This window comes from Octodon degus, unplaced genomic scaffold (genome assembly GCF_000260255.1).
Source record: "Octodon degus isolate 3935 unplaced genomic scaffold, OctDeg1.0 scaffold00173, whole genome shotgun sequence".
Taxonomy (NCBI): domain Eukaryota; kingdom Metazoa; phylum Chordata; class Mammalia; order Rodentia; family Octodontidae; genus Octodon; species Octodon degus.
In genome coordinates this window covers 5,277,989-5,290,687 of record NW_004524749.1, presented here as the reverse complement: position 1 = coordinate 5,290,687, position 12,699 = coordinate 5,277,989, and the positions used below count along the sequence as shown (strand labels likewise).

General features: G+C 41.6%; 1 protein-coding gene across 1 annotated transcript; it reads right to left on the bottom strand.

Annotated features, from left to right (window-relative positions):
• Positions 1-3,825: 3,825 nt before the first annotated feature.
• Positions 3,826-4,538, bottom strand: LOC101590420 (FXYD domain-containing ion transport regulator 5). The gene has a single exon (XM_023703547.1). It carries the CDS (start codon positions 4,480-4,482, stop codon positions 3,826-3,828), a length of 657 nt encoding a protein of 218 aa, XP_023559315.1. The 5' UTR covers positions 4,483-4,538.
• Positions 4,539-12,699: the final 8,161 nt, after the last annotated feature.

Below are 12,699 nucleotides of genomic sequence, written 5' to 3'. Positions count from 1 at the left end.
AGGAGCAAAAATGTGATATGCATGGTACAGTATCTTGCATAAAAATAGCAATCTGGATGAAGGGGAATTGGCCTTGCTGTGACATTTCAAGCGGTCTCTGCCTGGGGAGAAATTCACCTAAGGACTACCCTCAGCCTAGAAAACAAAGAGGCAATAGAGAAAAGTGCCGTAGCAGCTCCTGCCCTCAATATGATTTGGGTGCTGCTGTCTGTGTTGGGTTGACCAGTGTGCCTGAGCAAAGGTAATAGAAAAATTCTGAGTGCTGAAAAAAAAAAAGAATAAAATTGTCGGTGTTTTGGAAATTAAAGTTAACTCCATGAGCATAAATAATGGACACAACATTGATTGAAATAAATGATGTCCTTTGCTTTAGTAATGTTATTTGAATAACCGATATTGTATTTTGTTGGGCTACTGTTTCAAATGCATTCAATTATACATTTTAATGTTTCCCCCCAAACAGTCTTTCAAATCAGTATAAATTGCTGCATGTAGCAGGCATGTCTTGATCTTTAGCTGCCATGACAACAGCATACAGAGAAATGCATTTTCATAACAATTGCTAGCAGTGTTTAGAATCACTGCTACTCTGTGTCAGGGAACAGCTGGCTTTGAGAAGAAAGCAGCATTGTTTTCCTTCACTTGAAAGCTTTTGTTGTAATAATGGAAAAAATAGGTAGAAAAATTGTTGTTTGGGAGAAAAGTAGGCAGTTGGGAGTAAAGCATAGAGTGGAGGAGGTAAGGGGGAGAGAGAGAGAGGGAGAGAGATGGAGAAGAAGGGAGGGAGGGAGAGAGACGGAGAAAGGGAGAGAGGGGAGAGGGGAGAAGGGAGAGGGGAGAGGGGAGAGGGGAGAGGGGAGAGGGGAGAGTTCTATAGGGTTTGGATAAGTTTTTCCCAAATGTCCATGTGTTAAAGATTGGTCCTTGGCTCAGAGTATAGCTCAGTGGTGGAAAGCTTGGCTAGTATGAGCAAGAATGGCCTGAGTCTGGTATTTAATATATCAAAAACAAAGAAAGAAAGAAAAAAGTCTTGGTTCCCAACCCATAGTGCTACTGGGAGGAGGTGAGACTTTAAGAAATGGGGGCAGCTGGGAGGTGCTTCATTAATTGGAGGTATGCCCTTAAGGGGTCTTCCTTTTCTGCCTACTTTTGCCTTGCTCTGGGGCTCATGACACAGCAGCTCTGTTTCAGCAAGTGCTCCCACCACACTGTATCTCATCACATGCCCCAGGCAATGCAGTCAACTGGTCTTAGACTCAAACTTTCAAACAAAACTGTGATAATCAGCTCTTATCTTAGGTATTTTGTGATAGTGGTGGCTGTTGAAGACAGCAGGAGAGATTGTCCTGGGTCAACTGTGTGGCCTCTCCATGCAGTTGTATGTGTCCTTAAAACTGAAAGGCAGGGCTGGGGAGATAGCTAAGCGGACTAAGAGACTAAGTGTAAGGACCTGAGTTTGATCCCTGATACTGCATGCCTTGGCTGACACTGGAACCCTGGGAGTGCTGTGCTGGTCACTGAAACCAGGCATGGTGGCGCACGCCTATAATCCTAGTGCTGCCGCATAGTGAGACCCTGTACCAAATAAATAAATAAATAAATGGAAAAAAATAGAAAGGTAGAGGAGGATTTGGTATATACAGTAGAGAAGGCAGTATGAAAACAGAAAGTGTTGTGATCATTTTGGCCTTGAAGATGGGAGTGATATGATGAAAAATCAAGAAAACACAGAGTCACTAGAAGATGGAAGAGACAAGAGACTGATTCTTGCTAGATCCTGAAGACACAGCTCCTCTGGAACCTTCTGTTGAGTATTTTTGTTGATTGTGAAGGATTCCAGACTTTTGTCCTCCAGAATTGTGTGAGAGTAAATTTTGTTGTATTAAGCCACTATGTTTGTAGTAATCTGTTACCATAGAAAATAAATCTTGTTTCCATAGGAAACTAATAAAAGATCAGTTTACTAAGACTGGAGCCAAATCCAAAAGGGCAGCCACTGGCCGTAGGCTTGCAACTAGACCAGTGAGACTTCCAAGGTTGCTTGCGTATTGTTGATTCTCTGAAGAGCACACACATTTTTTTCCCCATTCTGACCAGCTAAGGAAGCTGATGAAATTTGGATTTGGGACACCACTTTTACCAATTCTCTTGTGCTCGAATCACTACCAATGTCATGACTAGGTTTCTCTTTCTCTCTTCATTTATTTATTTATTTTTATTTTTTTTTAAATTTTATTTATTTATGTGTGTGTGGCCAGCTCAGCTCACCAGGGAGCGGGGCTGGCTGGCATGTGGTGCTGGGGGATTGAACCGTGGTCCCTGTGCTTTGCTAAGCTTGTTCTAAGTAGGTGCTTTAGACCACTGAGCCATCTCACCAGCCCCTCTCTCTTCATTTAGATGTTGGAGCTTCTTTGTGTTTTATTCTCGGCCTTCTTTGGACATGCACTTTGGTTGGATGATCTTAGCCAATTTCAAGGCCTCAGCCATGATCTCAATGCTCAAACAGATCTTCACTTATAGCCCTGTCTTTATGGACATCTTTGTCTGGTTCTACATTTAGAAGCTGCATGAATACTCAGATGTGTGCTAAGTTTAAATGTGAGTCTACTGTCTTTCCAGTTTCTCCAATTCCCAAATAGTAAATGTGTTCCTCTTTCCAGGTTCCCTGTTTCAGAGAATGGAATGAGGATCTCGTCAATTGCCTGGGATTAATTCCTTCTCAAATTAAAAATTTAAAAAATTGCAATTGTGATGAAAGAAACAACACAAAATTTACAATCTTAACCATTTAAAAAGTATAGGTTAGCGATATTATTATATTTGTATTATTTATGGCTTATATCTAGATATCTCCCCAGAGTCTTATATGCTCATAAGTGGGGCTTTTGGGAAGTGACTGGACCACAGGAGTGTGATACTCATGAGCAGATCAGTTCTCTGATGAGTTTATAGCTAAATGTGATGCTGGAGGTGAAGCCTGGTCTCTGGGGCTGTGGCCTGGTAGAGTATATCCTCCCACTGCTTGCTCAATCCTTCTCTCTGCCATGCTTCCCTGACCTGGAGCAGGCTGACTATAGACTGAAACCTCTACAAACTGTGAATCAAAATAAATCTTCCCTTTTTGTAATTGTGACTGTTGGCTGTTGTACATCAGCAACAAGAGAGTAACTAAGACAATATTGTACAACCATCAGCACTATCCATCTTCAGAACTCCTTTAGTCTTTTCCAGTTGAGGCTCAGTACATCAGACAATTCCTCCATCATTACCTGGTAACTGTCACTCCAATGCTGGGCTTTATGAATTTGATTACTTTGTGTACTTAAAAAAAAAATTATTTATTTTATGTGTGTGTGTGTGGCCAGCTCAGCCCACCAGGGGGCGGGGCTGGCTGGCAAGTGGTGCTGGGGGATTGAACCGCGGTCCCTGTGCTTTGCATAGCTTAGCTTGTTCTAAGTAGGTGCTTTAGACCACTGAGCCATCTCACCATCCCCATGACTGACTTTTTGTCACTTAAAATGACTTTCTTGAGGTTCACCTATGTTGTAGCCTGTATTAGTCTTTCATTTTATGTATATGCCGCATTTCTTCAGCTTTAAAATTTCATTTTATAGAGAAAAAAACTCAATAAAAACAATGATACAGAATTTCAAAACAAGATAATAGGAAATTAACAATGATTATTATGTTGCATATTGTCATCTTCTTTCAAAAAAAAATTTTTTTTTTTGAAGGATCTCACAGCACTTTATTTCTGGTCTGAAGAGGGTCAGGGGGTCACATCCCTCAGTGGCTGGCAAGGTAGGGAGGGGGAGACTGACTGGTTCAAGGATAGCTGCATCGGGCTGCATCTTCCCTCTCCTGGGTTCTGGTATTGATCACATTGTAAGCTCTGCCACGCTTCTGGCACAATCGGGACATCTGCCTACACTTGCTACTGGTGTGGATGACGATTTCTGTGATGAAGAGCACAGCTGCTACCAGCAGCCCCCGTTTCCGGAGAGTGGCCACATCATAGGAGAAGGGGTCCTTATCTGGATCAAGTTGTCTGTGGATGTCATTCCTCCTGTCGTGTCCGTCTGGCGTCGGTCTGTGGTAGAGGGCTGTGGTGCCTTCATTGAGACGAGCAGAGGGAGTGGCTTCCTTGCTGCTGGGCTGCGGCACTGGATCCGTCACCAGAAAAAAAGCTTCTGTTCCGGTCGGTTGCTGGGTCTCCACCTCGGCTGTGTGCCCAACTGGCTCTGGGGCCTCAGGGAAGTTACTCTGAGTCTCTGTTGCCTGGACATCTGCAGGCCAGGTGAAGGTCGGAAGGGTAGACTGGCCTTGTAGGTGGGCTGCATCTGGATCTTCTGTTAGAACCGGAGTGTTCACAATAGTTGGGTCCCCCGTAGGAAGGGACGAGACCTTCTCCAAACTCTGTCCTCTGACAGGCACAAGCAGGCCAACAATGGTGAGAAGACACAAGCGACCTAAGGGCAACATATCAGAGCCGGGATTTCGAGCTGAGGTCGTGAGGGGCCGGGGCAGCAGGAGCAGCGTCCGGGCGAGGGTGTGGCCAGGAGCCGCGGCGGGCGGGGACCCAGACCAGCGCAGTCATTTCCTCTTGGGTTTCCTGGTTTGGGAGCCCCAGAGCCCCGGGTGGGAGCAGGAGGGGGAGACGCTCCAAAAAAAAATTTTTTTTTTTTTGGTATGAATTTAGGACAGGGTAGATAGGGTTTCACTATGTAGATTGGACTTGTAGTGATTCTCCTGTTTTCAGCCTCCCAAACGCTGGGATTATAGGTGTGTACCATTACGCCCAGTCTCAATAGCCATCTCAACATGCTCCAGGGGCAGGGCAGGCATGGCAGGCCTCGGAGATTGAACCCCTAGCCCCTGTGCATCTGCCTAAGCAGGCGCTTTAATCCGCTGAGCTATCTTGCTGGCCTTTCTTTTTTTATTTTTTAGGTTTTATTTATTTATTTATTTTTGTTCAAGGTCTCACTACATAGCCCACATTAGTAGCGATCCTCCTGACTTCTGCTTCCCAAGTGCTGGGATTACAGGCGCGCGCCACTGCGCCCCGACTCCATCGCTGGCTCAGCGCACCTTGAGGCGGGGCCGGGGCGGCATGCTGAGCCAGGGACTGAACTCTGGGCCCTGCGCTTACCTAAGCAAGCGCTTAGTCTGCTGAGCTCTACCGCCAGCCTTTAAAAAAAAAAATTTTTTTAAAGAGAATTAAAAAAAAGTGAAAGGAACATTAGAAATGATAAGAATTTCACTGAACAAAATGATGGGAATTCAACAATGGTTATTATATTACATATTGTTGTCTTCAAATTATTTGTTCAGATTATCAGATATAAGATGAAACATTGGTCAAAAATTAAAAAAAAAAAATAAGCGTTAACTTTCTACCCAACAGACGAGTAGAAATCAGCAGTCCAATTTTGCAAGCTATCTTGTGTGTGTCCTGTGTATATTTTTCTCTTCCTTCTTTCTTTTCTCCTTTCCCTCATCCCAGTTGTTCCTTCCTTTTGAACAGTTTTTTTCTCTTTCACAATATCTATTGTAGTTTTCAGATTTTATTTGCTCTTTTAGGTTCTTACACTAGGGAGACAATATGATCTTTACACACAAAGTCTGATTTATTTCATTACTACTATGTTCTCTAGTTGCACCCATTTACCTATAAAAGCCTTGAGCTTATCTTTTTTATAGCTGAGTAATGCTCCATTGTATACATCTTTTTTATTATGTAAAGAGAATACAAAATAGTTAAAAAAAAGTAGAAACAATACAGAACTTCACCAAACAAAACAATAGGAATTTGACAAGACCACATCTTTTTTATCCATTTCTCAGTTGACGGGCATTTGGGTTGTTTCCAAGATTTAGCCAGGACAAATTGTGCTGCTATAAACTTGAGTGCACATGTATCATTGTGGTATGATGTTTTCAGTCCTGGAAAAATATCCAGGAGTGGAATAGAGGGGGTTGTCTGGGACCTCTAATCCTAGTTTTTTTTTTAGGAATCTTCACATTGATTCCCACAGAGTTTATATCAGTCTGAATCCCCACCAAGAGTGGAGAAGGGTTCCTTTTTCCTGCAGCCCTTTCAAAATTTGTTATTGGTTGATTTCTTGATAACCATTCTTTCTGGGGTGAGATTGACTCTCAGTGTTGTTTTAATTTGTATTTCTCAAATGACCAATGATATTAAACATTTTTTCATTTTTTTTTATCTAGTCTGTCAATAGACACTTGGATTGATTCCATTTTTGGCTATTATACGTTGCTATGAATTTCAGTGTACAATATTTATTTGAATTCCTGTTGTAACCTTCTTGGGTATATACACAGAAGTGAAATTTCTGAATCATATGGTTATTCTATATTTAACTTTTTTGAGAAACTGCCATACTGCTTTCCATAGCAACAGTGCCATTTGATATTTCTACCAACAGTGCATATGTGTTCCAGTTTCTACACATCTTCATCCACACTTGTTATATCTATTTTCTCCCCTTGGTAATGATGAATCTAATGTTTGCGAGGTGGGAGATTAATTCTTGAGTCTCCTTTTATGCAAACTCCCAAGGTCCCTCAACCCAATCCAGTTTGTTGAAATATTATTCATTCTCCATGTGTCTTTAGGTCCTAAGTATCTTTGCCTTTTCCTAAAACATCACCACTGCTGCCGACCTGGATTTTTATCATTTCTTGTGAAGTAGCAGCTTCCTAAGTGATATCTTTACCTCTGGTTCTTATCACATACAATTTGTTCTCCATAGCACGCCTAGTATAAACTTTAAAAATCTAACTAATTTTCTCTCAGGCTTTCACAGAGAGCACATTGGCCAAGCAATGGCCATGACTCATCCACATGGCTGACACTGACAAAGGTTCTACAATCTGAGGTACAGGACCTCAGGATAAATCCTGAGGGGATTTCACTGACCTTATCAGACCCAAAAGCTACAACTCTTGTTGCATAGGTCCTGCTTTACCTTGGTCTTAACCATCCAGCAGAAAAGTATAAAAACAAAGTATAAGAAGTAAAGCCATGCTGTTATTTTGAGCTGTAGGGGACTCAAGTCAACAATTTCTGACATTGCCAGTCAAGCAGAAGACCCAATACTATTATGGACTACTGGACTCTTTTAGAATATTTTGCTGAGTTAGCACACCAATAATATTCAAATAACAGAACTTAACAAAAAAAGGGTATACAGATAAATGTCCATTTTGTATCTGTGTATTCAAAATGGTTAGTATAGACATATAGTTGCATTCTCTTAATGAATAGAGGGATTTGTTCTAATAGTGTTTATAAGTAGGATATCATGTCCGCATCTTGTACAGCAATTAACCACTAGGAAGAATGTATGTAATGTGTTAATTTTGAAACTGTCCTACCAATTTGGTTTGAAACTGTCTCATTGGTATTTGTTTCTCAATAAAATTATGGAAAAAATCTAACTAACTTGCTTAAAATTTTTCGGTGGTATTTATTTATGGAATCAGGGATTGAACTCAGGCCCCTGCACTTGCCAGACAAGCGCTTATTCTACTGAACTATTTCCCCAGCCCCTCAATGGCTTTAGCTTTTAAGACAAAGGTCTTTTAGCATGACTGGGAAACTTGCTGAGAATTTAGCTTCTTCTTTCTCTCTAGTGACTCTTTCATTTATTTTGTGGTCCAGAACACTGGGTAATTTGTGGTTGCTTTCTGTTGTCCTTGCCTTTGTGCACATAGCATTCTCTGTTGTAGTAGAGATTGTGAGGAACACAGCTCATGAGAGCAGACCCATGCTTATCATAATTACTCTTTATGTATCCCTCATCCCTCATAAGTGTGTGCTACATAGCAGGTGCTCAGAAATATTTACTTTGCAGCATTAGTAATTGAATCCAGGATGAAGGGAGAGATTAAACCCAAGGAACACTGAGTCACATCTCCATTTCTTTTTTATCTTTATTATTTTGAGAGTGGATCTCATTATGTTGTCCAGGCTAGTCCTCCTGCTGCAGCCTTCTGCATAGGTGGGATTACAGGTGTATGCTGCCATGCTTGAAATTCCTTATTACATATCATTATATGCCACACTCTCCTAGACATTTTATTTGTACTCTCTTATGTAACTCTTACAACAACTCATACGGTTACTGCTCCAATTTTATAAGTGGAAAAACTGAGGCCTGGAGATTTGAAACATCTTGCCTAAAGCCATTCAGGTTGTAAGTGACAGAACCACAGTCTAGATGCAGAATTGTCTGATGCCAGAGCCCATGTTTTCAACAGGTGTGCTACTGTATTCATTTAGACTGGTAAAACAAAATACTGTAGATGGGCTGGTTTAAAGACATACACACTTATTTCTCACAGTTTTGGAAGCTGGAAGCCTGAGATCATAGTGCCAGCATGGCTGAGTTCTTTTGAGGGCCCTCTTCTGGGTTGCAAGCACCTGGCTTCTTGCTGCCTCACAAGATGGAGAGAGCATGCTGACTCTGGCCTTTGCATAAGGACTTCATTCGCATGACCTGCTCACCTGGCAAAGTCTACACCTCCGAAGACCAGCACCTGATTAGGGTTAAGATGTTAGCAAATGGATTTGAGGGGACACATCTGGTCCTTTGTAGTTATACTTCTTTTCACTTCTATCTACCCATACTAGACAATGTCATGATGGCTCTTACTTTGCTGTACCATATGGTTCATTCTGTGTTACCACCTAGAAGTTTCTTTCTCTAATCAAGAAAGCAAGCAGCGTGACTTAGCCTTCAGCATCACTAGGCTGGAAAATGGCAGCAGGAAAGGGCTGAAATCAAGCCAGTCCTGTATGGTGAGAGTCAGCTTTACAGTTGAACGGAACGATCAAGATACCGTGGATACACATACACAGGCTTTCTTCTGAGTCTTCTTCTCTAATGCTCTAGAGACTCAAAGACCCAACAATGAGTAATGCATGAGTCAAGCTAAGGTCAGGAGTCTCCCCATCCCCACTGTACCAAGGTTTAAAGGGGAAGGAGTTACCCTCCCATGAAATCAATGACCCAAGAAAATGACAGAGCTTTCAAAAAGAGAGAAAGGATAATTACCTCCCAATGCCAAACACCTATGAGGGCATGACTATTAATATATTATACAATATTTAACCAAATAATCTGTAAGGGAACAGAAAAACAAAGCAATATCAAGACTAGAATAGCAAGGACTGGCCAGATAATTCAGTGGATTAAAGCACCTGCTTAGGCAGATGAAGGGGCTGGGGGTTCAATTGCCCAGCCTGCTGATTGAGACTGAGTATGGTGGTGCACATCTGTAATCTCAGCTCGTGGGAGACTGAAAACAGGAGGATCACTAAGAGTGTGATCTGTGTAGTGAGACCCATTAGACCCTGTACTAAATATATTAAAGAAAAGACTAGAATAGGGCAGTAAAGTTTCTTGCGAGCTTGAAAAGATGATACTTAGGAGCTGGCCCTTGCCTGGGACAAGGGCTGATTGGTGGGGCAGAGAGATGATGAGGTTGTTGCACTTAAATAACAGTGATTAAGGTCTCAGGGCTCAGGAGAGTGTGTGTCTTAGAATTTCTGCCAAAACACACATCTTTTGATCTCTCTATTTCTTTAGCTTGGAGCCTTCTGAACATTCTTTTCCCTGTGGTGGTAGAAATAAAATTGGATATTTGAAGTATATTTTTTTTCCTCTCCTCATTTTCTGTATCTCCTCATGACATTCAGAAATGAACAGAGAAATGAAAAGGTAGAGGATTATGAAAGAAACTTCTTTGCTACGAGGGCTTTCCAAAAATCAAAATGATAAGAAGAAAAGAAAATTCAGCTGATTGATCTTCTGGTACTGATATTTTCGTTTATATTTCCTCCACAGAAGAGATGATCTAAGATTGCGAGACAGCCAGTTCTGAGTGGCAAACAGAATTAGGAATCAAACAGTCACACGTTCACTCACCTGAAGCGCTCTGACTTGAGCTACAGAGCACTGCTGCATTAAGGAGAGGATTCTAGACATGAAAATGTTACACTTTGCCTGACAACGTCAGTCATTCAAGGGCCATTATCGAGATTTTTGCAATGAATCCCATATTACCAATTCTATTTTTTTTCTTAAGATGTTAATGAAACCCTTTAGCTGGGCATAGTGGTGCACTACTGTAATTTCAGCTACTCATAAAGCTCAAACAGGACTAGTGCAAGTTTCAGGCTAGCCTGGGCAACTTAATGAAACTGTCTTACAAATGAAATAAAGGCTTTTACTGGTACTGTAGTGGGGCTTGCATCTACAGCCTCACACAGTAGGCTAGTGCCTTATTAGATCAGACTTGCAAACTTAAATATCACATGGTTTGTCTAGAAACCCACACTCACAGTATTAATAATCTAAAGTGAAAAATAAAATATAGGCATAGAAAATAGGGAGTTGGATCTTTTGCAAATGGAAATAGAGATGGGGGCATGAGGAGGAAGGGAAGGGGAAGTAAAAAAGTGTTGAGCTCTCCACGATGAATATCATCATCATCATCATCATCATCATCATCATCATCATCATCATCATCATCATTATTTTTGCGATACCAGGGATTGAACTTAGGACCTTGTGCTTGCCAGGCAGGCTCTTATGCCACTGAGTTGTCTCCCTCATTCTAATCATCATGTATTGTAAACATATTCTAATATGATTTTTAAAATTGAAGTAAAAAGGGCTGTAGATGTAGCTCTGTGGTAGCGCACATGCCTAGCAGAGCAATATTCAATCCTCAGTGCTGAAAAAACAATTGAAGTATACTTTCTAATGAGTGTATGCTACTTCTACATCACCATCATAAGGCTGAAAGATTGTTAAGTGAAAACATCATAAACTGGATTTTCTTGGGTCGGTTTTCTTTCATTTAGCGTCATAATTAGCTGTGTTATATGTAGCAGTTGTCTTTTTCTTTGTAGTAGTATAACGCTTCTGTGGGTTAGGAGATGTATTTTTTGCTGGAGCTTCTAAGAATGGTGTCAGTTTCTTCAGCTCCAGAAGGCCTCTCTGTCTAATAGTGGCCATCATGCAGTGACTGATCATGGTAGGGTGGCGGGGCCTGGCTGATTTAGCCCACGTAGGGTCATTCTGACATGGGTTCTATACATATCAGCTGGGTTTAAAAGAGCTTGCATTGCATCTCAGCTTCTCTCAGGAGCCCATTGTCCTGTTATGGTTTAGATACAGAATGACCTGCAGAAGACTCACGTGTCAACAAGAGAGGCTCTGGGAAGGTGATTGGGTCATGGCAGGGTGCTACACTCACCAGAAGATTAATCCACTGAAGAGTTCATAGCTGAATGCTCTATGAGAAAGTGGGGCTCTAGTTGGAGGATCATTGGGAGCATGCCTTTGGAGGGTGTCTCTTTCTGGATTTTCCTGCTCTCGCTGCTTCTTGGATGGCACAGGTTGAGGCACTTTCATTGGTTATGACCTGCTGCCTTGCTGTTTCTCTCTAACACCTGGCCACAGAAGAACTGAGCACTCTGAAACTGTGAGCCTTGTTGTGTGGGTTAAGTATTTGTCCTAGTGACAGAAAAGTAATGAACACACCTTCCCTTCCGCAGGGGTTCATCCCTAATATATACCCTGCATGTCAAATTCTATTTCAGTATCTATTTTCAGAGAACTCAACCTGTGACAGTTGGTATTAGAAGCAGCCCTATAACACAGGCCATCAGGAAGGGTCTGGGAGTTGGCTCACTTGCCATCTTGCTAACACCAAGGACTTAATCATTGATGGTTGGTGGAGCATAGCCAACGTATGGCAAAAAAGTAGTAGGTCCAATCATTAAAATGTTGACAGTACTGAATTATGACAGAATGGGAAGAAATTTATTACCTAGTGCCAGGAATATATGCTCCTTCCTTTTGTTGTAATGTAGTCAAAAGACATCTTGACCATTTGAACATCGTATAGAATATCATATTGATACCCTACATTGATGACATGCTAATCAGGGTGGATGAGCAAGAAGTGGCTAGAATGTTGGAGGATGGGTTCCAGGGCACAAGAAATAAACCTATGAAGGTCCAGGAACTTGCCACATTGGTGAAGTTTTTAGGGGTTCATGGATTGAGGGTACACTCTCTGGATATTACTTGCAAATTGTTGTATCCTATTGTGAAGGAGGAAACCCAGTACTTGCTAGATCCCTTTGGATTCTGGAGGAAGCTTGTTCTATGCCTGGAAATACCACTATAATAGGTGTGCATGTAACAGGTGGCACATATACTAGGTATTCCACAGGCTGTCCACTTGAAGTGAGGCACAGAACAGTACAGGGCCTCTCCACCACGTCAGGCTGTGGTGCACGCAGCCCTGCTACCATATAGGGGTCTATCAGTGATGGAATAAAATGACACTATGTAAAGTGTTCCTGATAATACAAGACAAAAAGAAGAATCACAACCTTGGAGAAAGCAATTGAAACTGATATCAGAGAGGGAGGACTGCTTTTCCATGACAGGGCAAGAAGAAATAAATGTACCTAGGTGATCCATTGATGCAAGACTTAGTACTTTTGTGATCACTAAATGGAGAAGCGCAGCAATTCTGGTCTGAGATGGATATGATAACCAGTAACTCAAACCCTCCAGGAATGAAAGCCTGTGTCCTGACACTCAAGTGACCATTTATTTATTTATTTATTAAATTTTATTTATTTATTTATTT

Coding starts and splice junctions, on each gene's coding strand:
- LOC101590420 (XM_023703547.1), bottom strand. CDS start 4,482: ATGTTGCCCTTAGGTCGCTTGTGTCTTCTCACCATTGTTGGCCTGCTT.